The 27238-nt window shown below is 43.0% G+C and overlaps 1 protein-coding gene across 4 annotated transcripts in view; it reads right to left on the bottom strand.

The window, feature by feature from the left end:
- The window catches only part of PDE8A (phosphodiesterase 8A), a 124310-nt gene that overhangs the window by 62721 nt on the left and 34351 nt on the right, over positions 1–27238 (bottom strand). For 3 of the 4 annotated variants that reach the window (XM_057494739.1, XM_057494737.1, XM_036931868.2), the window contains exon 2: positions 897–950. The exons of the other annotated variant lie outside the window; for it this stretch is intronic. In XM_057494739.1, coding sequence (XP_057350722.1) covers positions 897–923 — 27 coding nt within the window. In that variant the 5' untranslated portion in view covers positions 924–950. The remainder of the gene's footprint in view (positions 1–896; positions 951–27238) is intronic. 4 annotated transcript variants of the gene reach the window in all.

Here is a 27238-nt window from a genome sequence, read left to right as displayed (position 1 = left end):
AGGTAAGCAGGGAACAGCACCAGGTGCAAGAGGAGCGTCGGTGCCTCCGCCCAGGACGACGGCTGCCATCCCCACAACTGGCCCGCGTCGGGGCGCCTGCACCTCTGCAGCTCCCCTCCAGCCAGGCCTGCAGCCGCCTCTAGTTGAGGAGCACCCCGCTGTCCCCCTTTGGACCCAGACTGACCAACGGGGGCACCGGTGGAGAGGCGGAGTCGGGGCAGCCTGGGAGAAGGAGGCTGCAGAGCCAGCAGAAACCCTGCCCCCAGGGCCTGGCTCCTCTCAGTTCCCCCAAATGAGCCAAAACACAAATGCGAAGACCTAAGAGAGCGCGTTTCAGCCAGTCCTTTTCACGTTTTTTAAAAATGTAATAGTAAGTAGGCATTTGTGTGCAGAGAGTATCAAATAACTTTGGAGCTGAACTTCAGTTGGTTATTTTGCCTCATATTTTGCATTAGAGAATGTACAGATTACGCTGTGTCTCTGACAGAGTCGACACAGCAACATGGGGAAGACGATGCTTTTGCTTTTCTATAACGCACAATTTCAAACCTCCAGGAAAGTTGTGAATGACAATGAACTTTCATATCCCTCCTAGGTTCATCAATTGTTAACATTTTGCCACCTTTGCACTCTCTCTCCACACACACACACTTTTATTTCTGAACCTTTTAAAAGTAGGTTGCATTTTTTTCACCTCTACCTCAATGTGTATTCCTAAGAAAAGTACATTCTCGTATATAACCACAGTACTGTTACCAAGTTCAGGAAATTTAGCATTGTTCCAATACTCCTATCTAAAATGGAAGATTATTTTCATTGTGTAACTGCAGGCCATCTCTGTCCCCCCTCTTGGAAGAAAATCGGTGTGTGAAACCCCCAGCATGCTTTGCTACTACCTGGAGCTGATCTGGATGAAATCTCATGGGGCCAAACTGCACATCGGCTGCCGCCTGGAAGAAAAAGATGTGCTCAGAAATGGGGGAGAAAAAGATAACCTTGCATAAGATTTCTCTCCAATCAGCACCACAGATGATAATGAAACTCCTACTCTAGAGAAAAATTACATGAAGTAAATAGTTACTAGACAGAAGTATCCCAGGGATCTCCTTATAAACCCCAGGAAAGGTGGAGAGCAGAAAAGGAAAAATAAAACGAGTCTGATTCCACCTTTTCTTTTCCTAGCTGTGTGTGACTTTAAGCAATGACTCAACTTTCCTCTGCTTCAATTTCTCATTTGTTACAAAGTCACAAACTAAAACTAGCTCTCTACATTTACCCAAGTGCACAAATACCCCAATGTTATCAAGAGCCCCCAGAAATTAGACACTGAGTGAACACTGGTTCTTTCCATGCCAGCTTCCATCTTTCCCCTGGTGGACATTGAAGTCTTATGTCTAAAATGGCACAGAGATAATGAAATCCAGCAATCAGAACCCTGGGACATCACAGTCAAAGAAACCCCATTGAGAAATAGTTGACACTTTCATTTTATAGAGGAGCATAACACTTATCAATAAAAGCTATCTGTTTGAGAACTTCACACTAAAAGACACCAAGATAAACACAATGGCATAACCAGACCCCAATGAATACTACTAATCATAGTGCCAATGCGGGGCTTAGCACTACTGGGCCCCATGCTACGGGCTGCACACGTGCATCTCACCCAATCTTCACAGCAACGTGGTTAACAATTTGCAGTTGGAAAGCTAGGTTCCAAGTACCGTGTTTTAAGGTCACACAGCTGGCCAAGTGGCAGCTGGGCTTCCAATGACCAGTCAGTCTGGCTAATTCAACAACCTGAGCTGCAAACCCATGGCCACCAGGGGGTCTGGACAGTCTGTGCGCTGCACAAAGGAGGGAGAATGGGAGCCAAAATCCCACCGCACACGATGAACCCTGGCACTGAGCTGCTACCCAGAGGAAGAGACATTTTTTTTGGAATTTTCCCAGGTAAATCCTGTATGTGCTGAGGGGATCCGCAGACCTCTGAGGACGGTATGATTCCATGCCTGGAGCCCAGCAGCGGAAGCACAAGGTCTGTAAGCCTTCCCACAGACACTGCCCGACTACCCTCCTCAAGTCCCTCCCCTCAGACAATCTTCTACCCTACAGAAAACACACGTAACGGGACTTGCCTAGTGATGGAGGAGGCCCGTGTATGTTTACCACTGCTAGAAGCTGGTGCCTGCAAGTCATCGGCCACCTGCTCAGCTTCTGATCTGCTGTGCAGCAATGTCATCTCTCAGAAGGCACAAGAAGCAGGAGGGCCCTACTGCCCTGGGCTAAGGCTGAGGAGGGGGGCCCAGCAGAGGGGAGAACATCACAGCACCCATGTCCCCGGGGCGCCCAGTCCCAGGCAGCCTCCTGCTAGCCCGCACAGGGCGTGCCAAGGCCAGAACTTCGGGGAGGTGGCCGGGAGGGCCTTACGTGACGTCCATCCCACTGTCCTCTGCCCCCAGCAGTGAGAGGGAAAGCAAAGGAGATGGAGAAAAAGTGAGCTTTCTGTTGGTTTTGAAAAAGGTTAAAGCAATGAACGAAAGAGTGAACAAGGCCTACTCCGGAAATAGAAAGGGAAGGAAGAAAATTACAGAAAAAAGAAAGAGAAGGAAAATCATTCTGCTCATTTTCTACAGCCCTGGGGCGGTCTCCTAAGAGAAAGCAGAAAGCCCACGGCAGGAGGGCCCTCGGGGGAAGTGCGCTACGAGGGATCAAGTAAGTTAAAAACAGTCTGAAAGGGGAGGAAGAGAAGTGTAAAAATATGATATCCTGGGTCACAAAGAAAAACCTTAAAACATACTCCTAAAAGTAAAAGTTGTATGGTTTTTTATTCTTCATAATGCAATCAGACCAGAAATTAAAAACATAAATTTAAACAAAATCAACAAATAACCCCTCCCTGGAAAATTTTTAAATGTTAACTCATATAATTGCTAGATCAGAGAAGGAAATGCAAACAACACCTACAGATTATTTGGAAAATAATAAAAATGAGAATATCATGCAGTAAAGCTTACAGGATACTGTTAAATTTTACTCAGAGGCAAAATTCATAGTCTTAAGTCTTTTTCTGTCATGAAACAAGAAGTAAATAGAGTAACCTTTCAAATCACTGTTTGAGAAAGTCAGCAACACAAACTTGAGGAACCAGGAGGAGAAAAACTAAGTTAAAGGCAATAATTGATAGAATTTTTAAACGTTAGTGACTAGCATGATTTTTTAAAACACACACATATATAAAATGTTGGTCACAGCTGAGGGACAAGATACAGGTGTGGATGGCTCAGGCAAAAGCCCCAGCCCTCCTGGGAAAGCACTTCGGAGGACACGACCTCACCACAAGTGGGTGGAGTAACTTTCACAACGGACACCATAACTTTATGGTCTCAACTTACAAAAGTAATTCACCAATGCATTCATTTTTAAGAGAGAAAGCTATACATTTTTTGAAGACTAGAAATTCTGCCTCAGTATAATCTAAGCAATACCAATTTAAAATTTATGTTTCAGTAATTCTATTTTACTACTGAACACTTGTTTTATTTACTTAACTAAACTGCATTTTAATCTCACATCCTGTCTACGGGGTATATCCGGCTCTCAGGACCTCTGCCAAGCAGTATCCCAGCAGGGCTGGACAACTACTTACCACTGCCCCCCCAAAAAATAACCACCACCAGGAAATCTGACGGCAGTCCTCAGTGAGCGGACGTCAGCGGCGGGCCCTCAGGGTAAACAGTGTCCCGACTGCTCTGGACGGGGGCACCAGAGCTGCTGGAATTCCTGTGTTCCTCGTGTCTCTGTATATAAAAATCAGAACCAAGCTGACCTAATACTTCAGGTCGTGGCTCTCTTAATAAGAATTTACTTTTCACATTAATATTTAGAATGGAAGTTATTAATAACACAGCTTTGATTTAATCTTTCAGCTTCAAAAGCAGCTGATATTTTTAGGTAATATAGAAACAACAGTATGCTCATGGGCTGATAATGGTAATTATGTAAGTTGTTGAGTTTAGTCTTTTGGATTTTAAATATTTATGTATTTATTAATATTGACCGCTAAAAAAAGACTGTAAAATCAGCGTATCAGATATGGAAGATGTCTATTTGTATTTTAGTATTTTAAAGTAATTCTTTGTAAATATGGCTGACAGAAACATGAATTATTATTAGAAGCTTTGATGAACCTCATTCTTTCCCTAGATGACCTGACGTTATTTAGATGTGACACCAGGAGGCAAGGTTGCTATATTATGGATCATGACCACGGGTGGGGGTGGGAGAGGAAAGAGATGTAATTCCAACCCAGGTTAAGATTTTTCCTCCCCTGACCCTATCGCTTGCCTTTGTTTTTTTCTCTTTAGCTTTTAGTCACCATTTGCCACACTCCACATTTTATTATCTATCTTCTTCATTGTCTGTCCCTCCCACTAGAATGCAAGTTATATAAAGACAGGGATTTACCTGCTTTATTCATTGCTGTATTTCTAATTCCCAAAACAGTGCCTGGCACACAGTAGGCAATCAAAAACATTTTTGAATGTTTATTCAATGGCTAATCTTTCAGAACCATTTATCTAGAAATCATACTCATTTCAATTTATACATATATGTATGTATGTAATACAGCACTTCCAGTTTTCAGAGTATTTTCATATACACTTTACTTCATAAAAGAACAAGAAGGAATCTTATGAAACTTATGAGCAGCCTAACACTAGAAACCACAAAAGAATCTTGTGATCTATCTCTTTTTCCTACATTCCCTTTATAGAAAAAGAAAGTTATACTGGGATCAATTTACATTAACTACAAACCTAGGAACAGCAGTAAGGATACAAATCAGATTTTGTCTTGAGCCGTACTGTTCCCCCAGGCTTTCCCCGAACAGTGAGCGTCTCCTCTGTCTCTCTGGGCAGAGTAGGAAGTACCTTGACCGAAAGGACAGAGCCTAGATAAGGGGAGTCAGGCGACACCAGTTCTTAGGTGGAAGAAGTCAAACTTAACACAGGTCCTTGTGGGCTGTGTACTAGTGTGTCATACACCAAGCAGGGAGCAAGGTGCTCGGAGAGCAAAGACAAGCGCCTACCCCCATCCTTGAGTGGCAGGAGGGGACAATGTGAACTACGGCAATATGGTACAGTTTTAATAGAGAAAGAAGGTGCCTACTATGTGCTAAATGTTTTGCTTCTATTTATATTTAAATTTAGTCCTTACCCTATGAGTAAGGAAAGTTCATGAGCTCCATTTTATTGATGAAGAAACTGAAGCTCAGAGCAGTATAGTTAAACAGCTGGTAAGTGACAGTGGTGGGAATGGAACCCAACTCTTGGGAATTTAATTCCAGCCATCTTTTCACGCCCCACCGGGAAAGGCCTAAATCACGGGACCCCATCCAGTATCTAGCGGAAAGTGAGGCCAAGGACCTGGAGAGCAGCACTCACCCGTTCAGCCAACCTGGGTCAGACACCCAGTACGTGGTGAGTGGTCTCCCAGGCACTGGGCATCCGACAGGGCACAGGCCAGATGGCACCTCCACGTAACAGGGAGCCATGTGACGGAGAGGGGCTCCACCACAGACTCAGTAAGGAAAGGCCCCTGAGCTGGCAACGTGGGAGGCAAGGTGTGACTGATGAGGAGGAGCCAGCCAGGAAGGAGGAAGGAGCACCAGGCAGAGGGCGGGCGGCACACAGGGCTCGGGGGCACCCTTGAGGAAAGCCAGGGCAAGAGGGCGGGAGACGAGGTCACGGCTTGGCAGGAACCCTGAGATGCAGGGCTTCCTAAGCCAGGAGGGGAACTTGGGTTTTACTCTGAATTTCATGACAAGCCACTAGAGAGTTTTGTACAAGGAAGTGATGTGATCTGACTCTTATTTTTTGGAAAGATCCCTTTGGCTACCTGTGGAGAATGGACATGGGCGGGCGAGAGTAAAGGACACCAGTAAGGAAGTCTCCCTAGTGGTCCAAGTGGGAGACAATGGCAGCAGCGCCTAGCCGTTGCCACGGAGATGAGTAGATGGATCTGGGCTGAGTTCTGGAGGCAGAATGATGGGAAGGATACAACCAAAGCCTCTGATTCCTAGACCAGAGTTGTGTTATCTGACCTGCAGTTTGTATCAGTGTTGCGTGGAAACTCGGGGTTCTGCAGGGCATCCTACTAGACGCCAGTGAGGACTTGCATGGACCTTTCCAGATCCACCCACAAGGTGGCACCAAGATCCACCCAGAGGCGAAGCCCCGGCTGCTCCCCCAGAGCGGGCAAACCTGCAGACTCCCCCGTACCCACATCGTCTCCATTTTCTCCCCTCACTTGTCCCTAAATTTCCCTTCAATCAATTTAAGAACCAAATATTTACAAGGAGCCTTTTATATGCTATTCCAACTGGATGCCAAAATCAAGTCATGTGCTAAGGTGAAACTATTCAGGTCCTTTTTTTCCCAAACCCATAGTGTTGGGCAAAAAATGGTCTGGATTAAATGAGCTATTTGAAGAGCTAAACACAATGCATGACAGTGAGTAAATGCTCAATAAACTCAAGTATCTACAGAAGAGATTTTCCAAGATGTTTTTGTTATGAAACTAATTTTACATGCACACATTTTAAGGTATTTTTAAAACTAAATTTCCTCAAAGAGCTATTTCTTTCAGAATACTAAAGTAACCTTTAATAATTACCATTAACAGCACGATATCTTGAAATATTGTACAAAAAGGATCCAGTTCTTAAATGCATTAATGTATTTGGTACAGGGGAATAACTGTTTCCTTGAAACCCTGAAAGATTGCCTCTGAAGGTAAAATCAGAAAGAATCAACCCATAAAAAATGAGAATAGCCACTTGTAGGATAACCCAACCCATGAGCTTCTTTGTAAATGTGTCACTGAAATTCAAGAATCCTCAAATCCAACTTCAGACATCTCAGGTAGAACATCATGGAGGCCACACCAGAATCTATTTTTCCCTCAACCCATCAAAAAAGAGGAAACTGATCACTTGGTATCAACTTGTCAGAATGAGGAGTGTCTGCAGACTGCAGGCGGGGAGCCATTGGCTGCGTGCAAACTCAACGCTATTTATGCAGCTCCCCCCTGGGGAAGACTGAGCCCAGCAGGCTAGAAGCTCTCAGGCCATCGAAAAGGCATGTTCCTAGCTAGAAATTAACAAACCAGCATCCTGCCTTTCTCTGGGATGCGCCTGTTTCTGGCACATTTACATTTATTAATCACGCCTGTGTCACACCCTGCACACTCAGACAGCAGTGAGTCTGGTTCAGAAGGTTTGACAGCTGCTGGCTGCCTACCTGACCACTCCTAGCTCCCTGACTGCAAGTGGCAGCTGGGGTTGTACTGGGTTAGCTAATGAAACTCAGTGTATCCAAAAGGGATACAGAGGATGACAACCTACACAAAAGAATGAATCGTCTAGAAGCACCCACGTAATTTCCATAACCAGTATTTCTCAGGTCGGATAGATAGGGATTTGAACTCTGACCCACCCCATGAAAAACTGTGTGACTTTAGGCAAGTTTCTTCGCTTTGCTAAGCCCACCAGGCAGTGGCAGTGGAGATTCAATGAGTAAGAGGCGAGCGGGTCTCCACACAGCGCCTGGCACCCACCTCAGGGCTCCAGGGTGCGCAGCCATTCCCTTTAGTGGACGGGGCTGTGTGAGCACTCAGGACGCCCCTGCCTGGCTCCGGACCAGGGGTGCGGCTCAGCACACAAGCTGAAAGGTGGTTTCAAACAGTTTTTCACGCTGTTTGAAAAAGTGCCACAAAGAGTCCTACTGCTCACTGCAGCCTCCTCCCCTCCTCTGCAGAACCGTCAGGCCCTCTGAATGCAGTCCACAGCCTGAGGTGCGACTGTTGAAATCAGGTTCACCCTTTTATTAGGGCTGCCCAAGTATTCTCCGTATATTCGCTATGCTGCCTTTTTTTTTTAATAAACAACACTGGTTCCTTTAAAGTTTCCTTTTGGAATATTTTTCACTGCTGATTATGTCTAATTCTAAATTTCAAATAACCAGCTCAGAAAAATGAAGGAAGAGGTCATTTTCTCATGTCCCAAAGGAAACTGAACTTGGGTTCCGGCTGAGCAACCCCGAGGGAGGGAGGGAAGTACACAGCAAAGGCAGCGCCGGCCCAGCAGCAAGGGTGAGGCACCCTGGGGCGGGCGAAGGCCTCCGAGGCTGCGATGAGGGTGGGGGTGAGGGTGGCTGCGAGGCAGAGGAAGACAAGCGCCAAATGATCCCCCTCAGTTGTGGAGCACAACAACGAAGCAGAACACCGCTAAAGGAACAAAACAGCAGCAGATCCCCAAACTGCAAGGGCCTGGCGGGGATGAAAGGGGAGGGGTGGGGTTGAGGGGTATCATGATTGGTGCACATGGTCGGGGGGATCACAGGGAAGACAGTGCAGCACAGAGAAGGCAAGTAGTGGCTCTGTGGCATCTCACTACACTGATGGACAGTGACTGCAGTGGGGTGTGGAGGGGACTCGATAATATAGGTGAATGTGGTGACCACGCTGTTTTTCATGTGAAACCTTCATAAGAGTGTATATCAAAAATACCTTAATAAAAAAATTGTATAAAAAAAAGAATGGCTGGAACCGTGGCCCCAGGCCCTGGGCAACCACTGCCTCCCCCTACATTGCAAATACAGCAACAGCCCAGGCTAGAGATTTCCCAGAGAGACCACATTCTCCCAGGGCTTCAGAGCCCTTCTTCCTAAAGACTTTAGGGTAACGCCTTGACCAGAAGTTATCTGGTATCTACATAGGAAAAATTCATATTTATGTCTTTCAAACTAAATACATTTTTAAAAGACTATTGTTTTCCAGAGCAGTTTTCATTTCACAACAAAATTGAGAGGGAGGTAGAGATTATTCTTACACCCGCCGCCTCAGGCCCCCAATGCATAGGTTTCCCCACCATCGACATCACTCACCAGATGGCACCCTTTTCACCAAGGATGACCTACCTTGCTTGGTACATTATAATCACCTTTAATTCATGTTTTACCATAAGGTTCCCTCTTGGTGTTTTACATTCTATAGCTTTGGACAAATGTATAATACTATATATCTGCCATTACAAATTCATACAAAGTATTTTCATGGCTGTAAAAATCCTCTGTGCTCTGCCTATTCATCTCCCCCCACCTCCCCCCCTGGCAACCACTCATCTTTTAATTGTTTCCATAGTTTTGCGTTTTCCATACTGTCATGTAGTTGGAAGCATACAAGTATGTAGCCTTTTCAGATTGGCTTCATTCAGTTAGAAATATGATGTAAGTTTCCTCCATGCCTTTCATGGCTTGATAACTCATTTCTTTTTAGTGCTGCATGATTATGAATGAAGCTGCTCTAAACATCCAGGTGTAGATTTTTGTATAGATACACGTTTTCAACTTCTTTGGATAAGTATATAAGAGTGCTGCTGCTAGACCATATGATACAAATATGTTCAGAAAGTGGATATGCCATTTTGCATTACCCCCAGCACTGTGTGAGGGATCCTTGTTGCTCTGCATCCCCACCAGCATTTGATGTCATCCGTGTTCCAGATTTTGGCCATTCCAACAGGTATATAGTGGTATCTTACTGTTGTTTTAATTTCCCTTTCCCTGATGACACCTGATGTGGAGCATCTTTTCATATGCTTATGTACCATCTGTATATCTTCTTTGTTGAGGTGTCTGTTAAGGTCTTTGACTCATTTTTTAAATTAGGTTGTTTTCTTATTGAGTTTTAAAGAGTTCTTTGCATCTTTTGGACAACAGTATTTGATCAGATGTGGTCTTCTGCAATATTTTTTCCCAGTCTGTGGCTTATCTTCTAAATCTCTTGATACTGTCTTTCACAGAGAAGTTTTTAATTTTAATGAAGTCCAGCTTATCAGTTCTTTCTTTCATGGATTGCATCTTTGATATTTTATCTAAGAAGGCATCACTATTCCCAAGGTCACCTGGGTTTTCTCTTGTGTTATCTTCTAGGGGTTTCATAGTTTTTCATTTTACTTTTAGATCTATGACCCATTTGGAGTTAATTTTTGTGAAGTGTGTAAGGTCTGTAACTAAATTCATTATTTGCATGTGGATGTCCAATTGTTCCAGAACCATTAGCTGAAGAAACAAACTATCTTTGCTCCACAGTACTGCCTTTACTCCTTTGTCAAAGATCAGCTGACTATATTTATGGGTGTCCATTTCTGGGCTTTCTATTCCGTTCTATTGATTTGTCTGTTTTTTCACCCATACCACAATGTCTTGATTCTTGTAGTTTTGTAGTCTGGAAGTCAGGTACTATCAGTCACTCCTCTTTGTTCTCCTTTACTATTAGGTTGGCTGCTCTAGGTCTTTTGCTTCTCCATATAAATGTCAGAATTAGTTTGTCAATATCCATAAAGTAACATGCTGGGATTTTGATTGGGATTGCATTGAATCTATTGATCATGTTGGGACAAACTAACATCTTGACAAACATTGAGTTTTCCTACCCATGAACATGGAGTATCTCTCCATTTATATGTTCTTCTTTGATTTTATTCATCAGAGTTTTATGGTTTTCCTCATATAGATCTTGTGCATATTTTGTGAGATTTATACCTAAGCATTTTGTTCATGTTGGGAAGTGTTAATATAAGTAGTAGTATGTTTTTAATTCCAAATTCCATTTGTTCATGTTATAAAAAATATATATATTTTACAAATATATATATATGTATATATATATTTGTAAAACTTTATATGTTGCAACACTGCTATAATCACTTACTAGTTCCAGGAGTTTTCTGTCAATTGTTTTAAATTTTTCTATATAGACAACCATGTGATCTGTAAACAAAGACATTTTATGTTTTCCTTCCCAGTCTGTGTACCTTTTATTTCCTTTTCTTGTCTTATTCCATTAACAAGGACTTCTAGTATGATGTTGAAAAAGTGGTGAGAGGATTTAGTCAATTTCATCTATGTTATCAAATGTGGGGGCATGGAGATGTTCCTAATATTCCTTTATTATTCTTTGGATTTAATTTGGTCTTCTTTTTTCCTAAGTTTCCTAGGGTGGAAAACAAGATTATTGATTTTAGATCTATCTACTTTTCTAATATATGCGTTAAATGCCACAAATCTCTAAGCACTGCTTTTACGCATCCCACAAATTTGATTGTTTTCATTTTCGTTTAGTTCAAAAATTCTTTCAACTTCTCTTGAGATTTCTTCTTTGACCCATGTGTTATTTAGAACTGTGTTGTTTAATCTCCACATATTTTGGAATTTTCCAGTTATCTTTTTGTTATTGAGTCCTAGTTTAACTTCACTGTAGCCTGACAAAAGACATTGTATGATTTCTATTTTTAAATGTGTTAAGGTGTTGTGGCCCAGATGTAGTCCACCTTGGTAGATGTTCCACATGAGCTTGAGAAAAAAAAATGTGGATTCTGCTGTGGTTGGATGAAGTGGTCTATGAATTACATCCAGGTGATGGATGGTGGTCCTTAGTTCAACATGTCCTCACTGATTCTCCGCCTGCTGGATATGTCCATTTCTGCAAAAGGGGTGGTGAAGTTTCCTACTATGACAGTGGACTTAACTATTTCTCCTCGCAGTTCTAATAGGCTTTTGCCTCACCGTTTGGAGCTCTGACACTGAGTGTGTGCATGTAAAGAGCTGTTGGATCTTCTTGGAAAGCTGACCTCATCACTATCACACGGCTCCCTTCTCTGTCCCTGGTGACTTCCACTACTTTGAAGTCTGTCCGTCTGAAATGAACACAGCTGCCCTTGCTTGCTTTGGATCAGTGTCGGCATATATTTCTCCATCCACTTATTTTTAACATATATTTGTCTTTATATTTAAGTGCCTTTCTCATAGACATCTGTTTCTGATATTTACTGTGGTGATCCCGTCAAGCTGTTGGAGGTAAATTTTACACTACTATGGGGGCTCCCCTGTGCCAGAGCCTCCCTGGACATTTTCGTCCCCAGAGATGTCCACACAGGGCCTCCAGCGATTTGCCAATTAGAGTTCAGGTTCTCCTATCTCAGCACTGGCTCCTGGAGAGGTTTCTACTCATGAGTGTCCGGTAAGCAGTGACTCCCCATATTCACCTGTCTCTCTAATCTTGGGGACAACAATTTGCCCTATGTTCTTCCTTCTCTTATGGATTTAAGAAGAGGCATCAGGCTTTTCAGCTTCTTACTTGTTAGGACAGAGTGTTGGCTTCTAAGCTCCTTACATGCAGAACCAGAAACCGTAAGTCCAGCACATTTTTAACAAAATGATGTGCAGGAAATCTCAAATACAACCCAAATACACTTGTTAGAACGTAACAGTCCCAGCTGCACACGTGTTTTGGAAAGCATGGCGTGTCCAAAGGGACATGCACCTCTGAAGCTGCTGAGGCAGAGAGGGCATAGAGGGCATCCCAGGGCATCCCCTGCGCAGACTCTCGGCCTTCCTTTGGCTGCGGGAGGGCAGGTGAACCGCTCTTATTAGTGCATTCAGAGCAACCTCTTGTTAATAATCACAATGCTTGGAGATCAGAAAGTGATGTTTCAAGCATTTTATATCCTTACCTGCTAGATAGTAAAATACTATATGTAAATAACGAAGTTTCACTTATGCTTTAGGAAACAGGCTTAAGGTTTTGGGCTGACTTAGAATGAATTGTAATTTTTCCCACTTAAAATAGTAAGAAATGTCTCCTGGTTGAAATTTTCACTTAGAACATATGATATTCAGGAACCACTTCTTGAGGTTAAGCCAAAAACTGCCTGTACGTGCATACCTATGACCCACACATAAGTGAGAATTTTGGGTCTATTCACAAAGATCTGTAAGGGAACAAGTGCAAATGTGCTTGTACAGTGTTATGAATCATAGCAGGGAGGTGCAGGCAATATGGGTATATCTAACTGGGCGACAGTAATATAGGGTGTCTTAAAAACACATGCTAAGTGAAAAAAATAAACAATGAGATCTACAATACCATTTACATAAATTAAAAACACATAAACACAACAATACATACTTTATAAGAACGCATAAAAACAAAATAACATATATTAAGCACATGAGAATGGTTACTTATGGTAGACAGGGAGGGAAAGAAAGTGGGGGATCAGAAGAAAATAAATTAAAACAACAAAAAGAGAGGAACCGTAGGAGGTAGGCAAGGATTTCTTAAGCACAAAAAGCACTAACCATAAAGGGAAAGATTGATAAATTATATTTTTAAATTAAGAACTTCTGTTCATCAACAGACCTTAGTAAGGGAATGAAAAGGTAAGCCACAGAATGAGAGAAGTTATCTGTGAAACATATAACCAACAAGGGACCATAATATAAAAAGAATGCCTGAAGATGAATAAGGAAAAAAATCAGACAACCCAAGGCTCGCGGACGGTGCCCGCCCAGGCAGACGAGGCTAGCATGCGAGGAGCTGAGAAGGATGATCCAATTCTCTGCATCAGAAGTATACTAGGAAAAGAAATTGAGCTCATCAACGATTTTTAAGTTTTAACAATTTTGTAAGACTGTACATAAGCGAGAAATTTGAAGAGATATTTTAAATTTTATAAAACATATAAACAAATGTCATCGGCTAAAGTCTCTTCTATATTAAGAGAGTTCTTGAGAAAAAAATGGAGAAAGAGGCATCCACATCTCCCATTTGTATTATCTACAAGGGGAAATGAGTTACTTATACAACTACTACACAGTAGAAACCTTTGTTTCCATAGAGATTATGACACAACTGATTTAGGCCTTAAATTAGAATATTCCGATTTGAACTGAGAAATGATCTTTTTGTCTACATGAATAGTGTATTCAGTATGAACAAAAGCTCTGCACATCTGCTGATATCATTTCCGCCTTACTTCAGTCATTAATAATGAGAATACATCCACACAAGTCCTAAAAAGGAATTCGTGCCCCTAAAATTTTACAAAAGTGTCTGCAAATACATAGGGAATGACATATTTCTACAGGATGTACAAAAATGCTGACCATAAAGAACTAACACAAAACATTTCAAAACATCTTTCTGCTCATTTCACATCTGCTACACTTAAACATTCTCTTGTAATAACTGTCCAAACAGCAAGACAAGAGTCAGGTCCCTTTTCCTTCTGTCATCACCACATGCATCGAACAGATAAACTGTGTATTACAGGCAACAGAGAAGGGAAGGGGATGGGAAATGCATGAAAGTATTCATCGAAAGCACAGAAATATCAGGATTTTACTTACATTTCAGAGTGAAATATCTGATGCACAAATACAGTACATGTGAAACCCTTCAAGGGCTTCACAGTGCCCTAGATAAAGCCTGGATTCTCTGATACGGCATTCAAGGCTCCCATAGGTGGGAAGCCTAAGCTTAAACGGCTCCAACCACTCAGAACTCGTGAAAGACCATGTTTCTTAGCACTGCGCTGCAGTCACATGGCTCACTGAATGGCACACTCCTGCCTTCTTCCTCTTTTCCCTTTATTCCTCCTCATTTTTCAAGCCTGAAGTGTGGGGAAGCTCTGGCTACGCCTCTGGCCCAAACCTCTGTCTGGACGAGGTGCTACGCTTATGTGTTCCCGAGGCATCTTGGGTTTATCTTCATGATAGAATTGTATTCACCTGTTTCCCCAACCAGACTGAGCATCTGAGTTCTAGTCATAAAACTGGAACCTTAGTAAGTGCAGTGCTTGGTAGCTGCTGAATGAACCAATTACCGAGTAACTGAGATCCCCAACACTTCCTCGTGTTTTGATAATAAATGTTCCTAGAGGAAGTAGCTAAGGAAAAGAGGACAGACAATCCCAGTGCTAGAGTAAAATGAAGACTGGCTGGGCTTCCTGATGCGCTCGCTATATTGTAAACCATCCTGTGCTTTTTCTCATTTCACAATGAAATCCTTCCAGCTGAATATTCTCTCTCATTCTCAAAGGTCTCCAAAGAAATGATGCAATTGTTAATTTTGTTACAGTTGAGTATATCCTCAATTAACAAATATTCAAAAAATAATTCTGCTTGATTAGATTGTCTTGTTGCTACTCTGACCATTTTGTTCCCCATTATCAACTACTATTTTCAATGTTTTGTTAATTATCATAGAAAGTGCCTGACCTCCTTTTGAAAAATTGTTTTCCATTTAAATTATAACATATAATAAGAAGTGAAAAACTGTATTGGTTTTGAGCACGCATAGCTGAATCTGAAAAGAAAGCACGATGCACAAAAAAACACGAAGGCTTCTAGTGCAATCAGTGGCACAATTTTCATATAAAAATGTTAGGATATGACCATGTGATTCTACAGAAAATTTTGTAAAACCAGTAACAAATAAAAGCAAAAATATTTCATAGATTAATTTTGAATGTATATCTATATACACTTACATATCCATATATATTTATATATCAAGCTAAATGAAACTTGAGTTTTAGCATGCTCATTTAATAGTATAAAAAATTTTCCCAAAACAAAATGTTATTAGCAATGGGAAAAGTATTAAACATACACGGCAGTGATAAGGAATAAATGTAAAACATGAAGTTGTGGTTTCCTCAGTAAATGAAATTAGGGCAGACCACTATTACATGTTAATATTTCCTAAATAGTTTTCAACAAAAAGATGGCTGAAGGATTGGGGAAACACAGATTCCCAGCACACTGAAGGGTTCTCACTAGGATGACACTGACGGGCCTGCACCCACCACATCACAGGTGGTCTAAAGGGAGATGTTAACAGCAGAGGACAAGAAGCTCGGTATGACCTTCCAACTCTGATTAGCTCTACACACTCCAAGGCACAGCAATCTCCTGGGGGCGTTTTTCAGGAATCACTGAAGAACTTGCCCACAGAACCCACATCCAGCGCGCATAGGGACATTTGACTCACTTAGGAAAAAAGAGCTTTGTAGTAAATGACGGTGCATGAAATACATCTGGGGAAGGTTTTATCTCCACGGCCTTTGTGGAGGATAAAACAAAGAAGGTTCTGATATTCTGATGAGCCGACAGTTCGCGTCTACAGTTGGTAGGTTGAGTATGTAAGGCTCTTTGTAGGGGAACCAGAAAAGTCATTTTAAGTCCTTTTTCCACCTTAAACCTGCTTAATGGAAATAGTGCTTCCTTCACTCCTAAAACTGGGGCAAGCCTCATAGCTTTCCTGCCCACTCTTTTTTAACACCATGGCCTAGCATCTGCACTTTGTTAGTTTCCTGGGGCTGCCACAACAAATTACTACCAACTAGCTGGCTTAACAGAAAGTTATTCGCTCACAATTCGGGGCACCACCAAGCCCGAAATCAAGGTGCAGGCAGAGCAGGTTCCTTCTGGCGGCTCTGAGTGAGAGACCATCTCAGGCCTCTCTCCTCGCTTCTGGCGGTTGCCAGAAAGCCTGGGTTCGCAGCTGCAGCGCTCCAAGTCTGCCGGTCACGACGTGGGCTTCTACAGGTGCCAGTTACTGGATTCAGGGCCTACTCTAATGCAGCATGACCTTATTTTAACTAATCACTTCTGCAAGGACTTTTCCAAATAAGGTCATATTCTGAGGTTTCAGTGGACATTAACGTTGGGAGGATACCATTCAGCCCAGTACACTTATTAAGTCACAAATACAGCCTCAACTCAGTAATTAAAAGTGATTAGTAATTGGTCCACTTCATTTGCAACAAGTTCTAAAGGGGGAAAACTAATCTAGAGTGTTATTTGGTGGGGGTGGGAGCTGGCTGAGAAAACAGCAAGGAGCCTTATAGGGTTCTGGAATGTTCTAGTTCTTGATCTGGATGCTGGTTGTAATTTATAAAAATTCACATACACTAACTGCATTAAATTCAAGAAGGGTTTACTTTAAAAAGAAAGCAATCGGCCCAGTACCTTCAGAGCACCTGAGTCTTCAGGGGAAGAAGCGCCTCCTCCCCTCTTCCAGCAGGGCGAGTGGCAGGTGCAGAGCACCTTGAAGCAAGAGCGGCGAGAGCTCTTCTCTTCCTCCCGCCTCCCTCTCTGCTGGCTGCTGTTTCTGAGGCGGGGACATAAAGGACCGGAGCTCCCCCCCGGCTTGGAGCCTGGTCGTTTCTAAGGCTTTCTTACGGAGCGTTTTTGTGCTTTCTCCAGAGATTCTCCTGCTGTGTTGCTCCCACTGCGAATCCCTCGGACGGGCAGTGCCTCTCCTCCAGCTGGCTTTTCTCTAGCTTCCTTATTTCCTACCCTAGTGCAAAACCCATGGCCCTTCGCATGGAGTTCCTTCAGCCTGGCAGGCTACCACCTTGGCAGGCGAACCCCTTCAGAAGGACCCACGCCGACATCTTACCTGGATGCAGCTTCTGCCGGAAGCCACACTGTGCTCCAGCTCTGCTCTCAGAGCACCAGCACCTTGCCTGGTGGAAGGGACGGTGGGTACAGTCCGGGTCAGGCACACCGAGCTTTCAGGTACAGTGGCTCTGCCTGTTTGTCCTTTAATCTCTGGGGTGCTTCCCATTTATGCTCCCATTTTACTTATGGGGACCTCCAAGTAAGCCTCCTCATTTGCTGCTCAGATGTCCACTGAGAGCTCAAGTCTCTGAATGGATGAGAACAAAGAACCCAGGAGGGAAGGAAAGGGACCCAGTGCCCGATGCTGCTGGGCACGGCACCACATACGCAGAGGGACTGGGAGGGCTGCTGGGGTGACCCAGAGGCAGGCCACAGGAAGGCAACAAGTCTTCCTACTTTCTCTCTAGGTTGGGATTCCGGCCCCTAGCATGTGTGTTTTCAGTCCAGTCCCATCAGCTCTCAACTTTGGTACTAGGCTTGTTTTTGGTGTTGTGAGTTTTTAACAGATACTCAAGGTGAAGATTTGGGAAGGTGGCAGTAGAGACTGCTAAAGGTCAAACCAGAAGCCCCATGTATACTACTGTCTGCAAAATGTGGACACTATTTCCATAAAACTAAGGAGTAAATAATAAGGCTTTGGTTCTGAGGGTGAAACAAAGATACATTAAGGGACCAAATACTATGACACTTCAGGATGAGGGCCTGTTCATATTCAAGGAGCTTCTAAAAACAAAACACACTTTCTCATACTAGCTCTTAAGAAAAGAACTTCACCAAAACCTCCAACATACAATTCAAAATAAGTAATAAGTTAATCCTTTCTTTGGCTTCATTCATTTATTCACTTCTCAGTTTGGGTTTTTAATTTCTTCAAAGGAATGAAGCCAAGCACCTTAAGCGAAACATGAAGTACCTTCCTTGCTGAAGCTGGATGAGCAAAAAAAAAAAGCATCAGTTTCAAGGGAAGCCCCAAGGTGAGAGGACACCCCTGCTGACCCCAAGGCCACTGACCCGCGGGCCTTGGAGTCGCCTCTTTTGTCAAGGAACAGTGTTAACAGAGTGCGTGGAGTGACTTCCTGACGACTGAGACAGGGGACACCACCTTGTGACCCCCAATTCCCACTTATAGTTAATTGATCTGACAGATATTGGCCTTGGTATCAATTATTTTTGTTACTCTTTGTAAAGACTTTTTTCCTTGTTGGGTGCACTATTTGGTATTTAAGATGGTTTATATTAGTGGTTACTTTCATTAACATCTGTAAGTCTTTATTTCTTTAGGCAGTACCTACTTAATCCCCTATAAGAAATGATGAAATTAGGGTATTCTCCTTCTCCTTCACCATCCTTTCACTATCCTATTTTAGTCTGCTATATTATACACAGCCTGTTCAGCTTTGTATTCTTAAATATACCTACACCTCTCTCAGTTTAACTGTTAGTTCTAAATGACGCCCTTTGAATCCTCACTTTGAAAGATGAGGACAGAACTTTCTTACCTTACTTCCTGTCTTCTTTCCCCTTCTTCTCTCCAGTTGGGTTAGATCACTTCACATTGTCCAATCGTACGTCATATAACCTCTACATTCTATTCTATTGCACTAATCTCCAGGTTTGTTTTAACCTATGTTAAATAGATTCACAACCAGTTTTTTTGCTATAGTTTTGCCACTTATCTCTTGGTGGACTGAAGTTTGTCTTTGACTAGATTCCTCAAGAGCGTTCGTGGGAATATTCTTTCTTAATTACTTACATTAAAAAATTTGTCTTTTTCCTTTTTTCCAAACAATTTCATTGAATATAGAGTCCTTGGGTCAAACCTAACTCTTCTTAAGGACCCTGTCAGTGATTCCCTGTGCCAATTAATGATATGAAGCAGCCAAAACTTCCCCTTTTCTCAGTGAGTGAGTCTTTGGGGCCTGGCTGCCAAATAACCCTTCACATTTAAAATCTCAAGTCCAATAACTTTACTGGGATATATCACAGGGCTGTCCAATTCTATGTTAACTTTCCCTGGTTACACTGTATCCTTTCAAATACAAACTGTGGATTCAAGTTCTACTTAACTTTTCTTGATTTATATGTTTAAATTTTTGTTTCATCTATTATTTCCTTCTTGAGAGATTTTTTTGTACTTTCATTCATGTCTGCCATTCCCCTTTAATCCTTTTTTAACTATTTCTCTCTCACTTAGCTCGTTTCATGACTGTTTTCTACACACCATCTTCTGTCACTTTTAACTTCGCCTTCCTTTCTCTGACGGTGTCCATTTTCCTACACTTTCTTTCCTGAGCTCGGTTTCCTTTCCTGCTGACTTGCCATCTCTTCCCTGACATCCTGTACTTCTGACCTGTGTTCCAGTTCTGTGTAAAGGGAGACCGACTTTGTTAAAACTTGTGAAATACTTAGTCATAATTTTCATTTGTTCTGTGCCAGTGTTTTTCTAGTGAGTGTCGTTCACCATTGTTTTTCCTATCGAGTTGACCTCTGAACAACATGGGGCCTCGGGACGCCAGTCCCTCTGCAGGCAAAACCATGTGTGACCACTGATGCCCCGAAGCTTAATAGCTAACAGCCTACTATTGACTGGAAACATTACCAACAGCATAAGCAGTCGATCAACACAAATTTTTATTATCTGTATTCTATAATGTATTCTCACAATAAAGTTAGAGAATACTTTTTTCAAACTGTTGCAAATCTCCAAAAACATTTTTTAATTATTGAAAAAAATCCACATATAAGTGGACCCATGCAGTTCAAACACACGTTGTTCATAAGTCAACTGTAATTGTTTTCAACTAAATCTCAAAACTGGTCAACTTGTTGATTACTCATTTCTGAAGGCACTTTTTCCTCAACCAGGTATTTGAAGATTCATTTGGGAGAAGAGACAGAGCCACGTTCAGGGGACCAAGAGTCTTCCTCCTTTCTCAGGCAGGCCTGCGTCTACGCGCCTCCGGGTTCCGGAAGGCATCTTTACCTGCCCTCTCCCCAACCCAGGGACAGGCAGCTGTGGGGCGTCACAGCGCAGTCTCTCTCCTTCCTGCCGCCACCAGTCAGACGGCCTCCTACAAAGGCTGCTGGTACCCCTCACTGGGTCCGGCCCCCTCTGCATCAGCCACATCCCTCAGTGCCCCTGGGGCCGACCTGGGGCATCAAGCGAAGCTCCTGCTCCCAGCCTGTGGGCTCAGTTCCACTATTTCAAATAAAACATTTGGTTTTGAATCCCAGGGTCTCCCTCTCAGCTTGGAACACATTATTTGCTAGTTGTTATTAATTCTTTCCCTGAGACCTGCAGTTCTAAGTGTCTTCCCACCACTTTTTCTCATATTCCTAGTTCAATCTTTCAAAAAGCCTTTCCACTTATTTTCCAGCGTTGGGGTTCAGACAGCTCCTAATTTCTTCAGAGAGAGAGCTTCCATCCTGTCTCTTTCCTCCTAGCTGCTTGAGCTAAATGCCCAGGGGAGCAGGGACGGAGAGAGGCTGCCTTTACCATGTTCAAATCTGAAGTTCTACTTTTCTTCTTCCAAAAAGAAAACAGTCTTATAATTTCTTAGAATATAAAGTAATGAACAGTTACTCCAAAGCCCAGACAATACAGAAAGGGTGTAGGAAAAACGTAAAAAACTATTACCGGAAATCTCATAACCTAAAGTCATCCATCCCTGTTAACATATGAGCACATATCCTGATGCACATAAAGTGACCTTTCCCCATGCTTTCTTTTTTTCACTTAAAATTGAGTATTTTTCTTGGAAACATAGGTCTAAATTATAATTTTTAACAGCTACATGATAGTCACAAGCACTTCCTTTTAACTAAGATTATCATGAGACACTGAAATATTTAAACTTTAAAATAAACAATCCCATAAACCAGAAGTCATGCCCCTTAAGGATCAAATTTTCCACATTTTAGATTCCTTGTAAATCAGAGAAAATTAAGGGTTTATCGCACAGGCTTTTAGAAGTAAAACAAGCAGGCCTAGGTCTTTAAAAGCTAGGTAACTAAGGGTTCTAAAAGTTACTGTTTCCACGACCTTTGTTCCCTGTATAATAAACACACTGTATTTTCCTGGTTTCTCATTTACAAGAGGGAGAAAATCCAAACAGCAAAATTATCCAAGTCTTACACCAAGGACAATCTCTACAATTATTAATCAGGAGGACAATCAGGAGAATTATAGACTGGTCTTTTTACAACTTGAGGGGAGCTTGTACTGTGGTGTCAAAAAAGGGAATGTGTGCAAATTGCTTGCACTCTGAGTTTTCATTAAGCTGTCTTTTTTAATCCATTTCCTTAATTAATAGAAACTTAGAGGTACACAAACACTGACCCTCAAAGCCAGTTGTAGCTGCAAAGTAACCAAGAGAAAACATTCTGTTCTTTCTCTCAGCAGACCACAGAGACAATGACTTTCTCAATGAAACATCCCACACAAATGAGCAAACGCCCGACGGCAAAGCCCTGGCACCCAGTAAGGGACGTCGGCTAGGAGGGAAGGCCACTCACAGAAATATTCCAACGCGTGTTTACGCATAGGTTAGGATGTGCCCCTACGAACCTGGGGAGCCCTTGATGCAGCATGTAAAGCATGAGAACTGGAGTGAGAGGAGACCAGTAATCAAGCCTCCACTGATTTACTGATACTAATCAAGCCCCCGCCAACAATGACAGCCTGTAACATTTGGGTGTTTACTCTGCACCAAGGAGTATCTAATTTAATTCTCACATCAACCCTGTGAAGTAGAAACTGTTCCTATTATTCCTAATTAGACTTGGAAACTAAAGCCTCCAGCGAGGTTCATCTACCTGTCAGTCACACGGCTGGTAAGTGCAGGTGTGGATCCTGGGCCCTGGGCTGTGGGACCCCTTAGGCCCACAGGGGTCACTGTACTAGACTGCCGCAGGGGCCTAAGAGCTATGGGAACTCAGAAGAGGGCTGAACTTGCACAAGCAGAGAGGTGGAGAAAGGTCCACGTTGAACAGAGGACCCAGGACAGTAAAGCACAGGCAGTCTTTGACAGCCACGTGGGTGATGCTAATTAACTCCCTCCCACCCCCATCCACCTGGCAAGATGGTGTTACAGAAACTGGAAGGCAAGATACGTGTGACAAAGATAGAAGCCCAGTCCCAGCCCCGCCCCTCATCATGTGACCTTAGGTTAGTCACTTACCACTCTTGGCCTCTGTCTAGTCACCAAGTAAGAAATGTAATGGGCTATGAGGTTCAGGTTTAGGTAACATAATAATATCTTATGTATTTTGTAACTTTTCTTTTAATATATAAAAATTTCCTATCATAAGGAGGATATAAAACAGCTATTCAATCAGCAGGCTTAGATGTGAAACTAATTCAGTCACTGAAACAAATATTTACAGAGCACTTTTTATGCACAAACCTATTCTGAGTGCTGAAGTTATAGACATAAAAATACAGATCCTATTTTCCAGAAGCTAAATATAGGATAGACAAATGTAAACAAATAATTACAACACTTCTTGTGAATGTTTCACAACAAAAGCTTGTACAGAGTGTGACTGAGAAGTGACTGATTAGCTCTGCCCTGGGGGAAATCACCAGTTTTCAGAAGAGTGATGCCTGCTTGAAGGAGTGTAAGGCTGTGCCAGGTGAGGAGGAGGACAGAAGCATTCCAGAAAGGGAAAGTATTATGTGGAAAGGCACGTGTGAAGCCAGCCAGCATGTTCAGGAACAGCGAACTGAGCTGGCAGATTCCACAGCGGATGAGGCTGGAGAGGGGAAGGGTCAGAGGACAGGAGGCCTGCACTGGCCGTCCCAGCAACTAACAGCGCTGCAGCCAGGTGAGCCCCCAAGGGGCCAGGGCCCAGCAATACAGCGGATTCCAAACCCCAGCAGGCTGGGCTGCTCCTACATTCCCCACTCCGATCGCGGCCAGCGCTTAAGAGGTGACTGGGCGCCCAGGAGGAGGAAACCAGTGTGGCTGGAGGACCAGGCCAAACGGGGGTGGATTCAATGAGGCCACTGAGGCCTGAGGCAGCACTGTCACAGGGCCAGGGAACTGAAGGTATCCCACAAGCAGGAGACATAACTCAGAAAGAGTTGTAACAGCCATTTTTAAACATCTCTAGGACTTCCCATGAGGACAGAGAGCTAAGATGGTTGTGGGGACCCCACTGAGAGCTAGCCCTGGCCCGTGGAGGTCAGAGCCGCCTGTGGGAGGAGCAGGGTCAGTGGCATGGCCCTCTCCCTGAAGGCAGGAGAGGCTGCCAGCTATTCACGGCTGCAACCTTACCTTCTGGGAAGTAGAGCAGGGGCACGCAGAGCCCCAGGCCACGGGGACCTGAGGGCAAGCCTGCTGAGGGGGTCGGGCTCCAGAAAACTTCCTCCTCTCCGTCAGAAGAGTCCCTGCCTGCCGGAGACCCGGTCACGTGAGTGCAGGAGGCTCAAGACAGCGCCTGCCGCACAGGCGCAGGTAGACAAGTTGCCCTAGAGCTGCTGCGTCACCCATCCCAGCACCTCTCCTCCAGACTTACTGTTATGTGAGAACAGTAAACAGCTTTGAAGCCGTGACTGCCGTGTCTGCAGCTGAAGAGTTCTACCCGCCACCGTCTAACGCTCAGAGATGAACACACGATGTGCAGCTTCCAAGAAAGTTCTGGCCAAGGCTGGGCAGGAATGCTGTAAAGTGGAGTCAGGCACTGGCAACTGTTTCTAGCCCAGGGTTTTACAGACTGTTTTAGTAGGGTGCCTTCTCATAATTTTACTCAGCATCACCAAAAAAATTCGAGCAGGGAAAAGAGGAACAAGTGGAAATAAAACGACGCTGTAATTTAGGAAGACCATGAGGTATATATAGAAGGCAAACTGTAATGGGTAAGTATAGAAAAGAGCCTTTGGTTAAGAGAAATTGTCTCTGCAAATTTGTCAACATGGGTAAGATTCCTCAAGGGAGGAACAACCTAAGACAGGCACAGTCGCAGGGGGGCCATCAGGTGAGAAATTGGGGATCAGCAGAGGTGAGGCTTAGAACCTCACCCCCCCATTCTGAGAGAAATCTTCTGCATACGTGGATGTTTTGTTGCCCTTGTCTAGCTTGGATTAATAGTCTACAGGCACACACCTGATCATCTACATTTGCCCTCTTACAGCACTAAACTATGTTTTCTACCTTTATCTTGCATCTACCTACCACTTCAGCATTTTATTAAAAAAATAATAATAACAATAATAATAAGGGAGAAATGTGGGATTCACTTATAAATCAATTATAAAAATCAAACGAATCATATCTGACTTGATTGTTTATAGTTCATGATGCGTGATCAAAACTGAAAGTTTCTGTATTGACTGCCCTTGTACTGCTCACCATGTAAGAACTTATTCACTATGTAAGAACTTGTTCTCCATGTAAGAACTTGTTCGTTATGCTTCAGAAGATTGGAGAGTGACGAGAATTAGGCTTGGGGTTGATTAATGATTGTGCATTGAGTCCCCTATACAGAATTTTATTGTTGTTAACAACCATTTGATCAATACATATGAGAGATGCCCTCTCAAAAAAAAAAAAATTTGTCAACAATGCTCCAAAGTCTAGAGACTGTTTAAAAAAACAAAAAGGAAGACAACCCCTGAGGCCCAAACAGACCAGAAGGACCTTAAGGGAACATGAGGTGGGCAGGGGGGCGCAGAGCGGGTGGGGGCAGTGAGAGTCAGAAAGAGACGTGGCCTGGAGCCAACACTAATTTATTGAGAAAATGACTTTTAAGGGAAAGTTGGGTCATTAAAAAAAAATCCTGGCTTAAGGGGATCCTACTACCTATGGTTAAAATATGTCAGTTATTATTAACAAGGAATTTCAAGGCTAGGCTGCCTAAATGAAATACCAGAATTAGATCCTCTCCTAGAGATCTGCATGGTCTCCAGCTTGATGTACATTTTTATTCTTCACGTGTCTCTCCCAAGAGACTACTTTCTGCTGCCGTCAGTCCTTCCCTTCCTGAGAGACTCCAATCTGACTCAGTATTCACTGAGTCCTAAACTGTGAGTTGAAATGAGCTACATGCAGAAGAAGATTACAAAATAAGACACAGTGCTTAATGCTCTCAAGAAACGACAGCTGATTGGACCGGACAAAACAAATCCGTAAGACAAAGCAGGAGGGAAGCCTCGCCGTGCTGGGAGGCAGAAGGCAGGAGGCGGGTAGGAGGTGGTATCTCAGGTGGGCTGTGAAGGGCAGGAGGGAATCGGAGAGGCAGAAAAGGCAAAAAGGTCCCAACTCAAATGATTCACGCCATTAAGCAAGCAAGGAATGAATTTTTTCCTTATCAACTTGTCAAATATTAGGAACAGACAACACTTTTGGTAGGAGTATAAATTGGTACATTTGTAAAAGACAACTTAGCAGTATATATATATACAAAGTTTTAAAATGTTCACACTCTTTGATTTAGCAGTTCAAGTTGCACATACATACATACATACATACAGCTCCTGAAGAAAAATCATGGTATTTTGTACTGTATGCATATACCACATATTCAAAAAAAAAAAAAAAAGTCAAATACTGTCAGCAAGTTAAGTGGTTAAATATTATCTCTATCCAATGTAATACTATAAAGTGTTTATAACAGAAGTTAATTGACATGGAACCACATAACTTTTAAAAGCAGGTTTCAGAACAATATACTGGAAGAGTCCATCGTTTGCTTTTTTTAAATGTGTGTGTGTATATATATCCTAAGAAAAATGACAGGATGGACATGCACAAAAATAGTGATTTTCTATACGTAGTAAAATAACAGATGGTTTTTATTTTTGTTTATCTATATTCTCTAGTTTTCTAGAGTGAACACGTATCACTTTCACATTAGTAAAAAGATGGAAGATATAAATATTCTGAGATATTTGAGTAAAAATGTAGTCTTTATGGTACTATTCCACAAAACTGCTGCTGAGCAGAGGGCTGTTCCACAGGGTGACAGGGAGTGCCATCGCTCAGTCATTTTTACACATTCCCTTGAAAGGGCTGGAGTGACCACAGAGAGGGAGGGGGGGCAGACTGTTTCAGCAGTCCCCAATCTCAGCGTTTCATTTCGGGTTCAGTACTGATGGTAGGACACCTCTCCTGAGACCAGTGTACTTCAAACACCACCATCCTCGGAGAGGCTGGCTTTCTCTCTATTATGGCTCATTCTTCAGCCTCCAGATCCTGAAATGTTTTCTGATCATCTGCAAAGGAAAGTACGCCCTCTTCATTTCATATCTGTTTAGTAATTTTAGGAAACTGACTGGCAAAGATAGATTAAAATTTTAGGGAAGTTGTGGCTGCCAGTCCAGACGGCAGCCCATGCTGAAGTGCGGTGCCTCCCCATGAGGCCTTGCGGCTCTCCTGGTGGCCAGTGACAACAGCTCAAAAATGGAGAGGCCTTTCTCTTGGGTTCTCATCTTTAAAACTGACCAAGAATCACATAACAGCAACGTACTAATTGAAGTATTAAGAGATAAAATTTGGTATTCATAAACCAAATTAGATGTTACTACAGTCAAGCAGGATTTAAAAAATATTTTTTTGTATTCCACAGTAAGAAAAATGTTATATCCTTCCTAAGAATGGCCAGATTCCCCTGCATATGCAGACTCATCACTGAGACCCTCGTTCCACAATACTTACTTATCATTACTGTTTATTTGGCCTCCTGTTTTAAAATAACTTGTAGTAGTTTTTAAGACAGCTAGCTGCACATTTTGACCCTCCTGTTGGTGGGAGGTGGGGATCTGGGCGGACTTGAATCTTGGCAGCCTCGAGATTGCTTCAACCAGTAGAGATCACTCGCTCCCTGCCGTTAGGAACCCTCTCCTGGCACCCAGCTACCATGCAGTGAGAAGTCCGAACCACACGGGGGAATACATTGCAGCCTTCTGGTCAACAGTCCCCGCT

Source organism: Manis pentadactyla, chromosome 18 (genome assembly GCF_030020395.1).
Source record: "Manis pentadactyla isolate mManPen7 chromosome 18, mManPen7.hap1, whole genome shotgun sequence".
Lineage (NCBI taxonomy): Eukaryota > Metazoa > Chordata > Mammalia > Pholidota > Manidae > Manis > Manis pentadactyla.
This window is presented reverse-complemented; position numbering and strand designations above follow the sequence as displayed.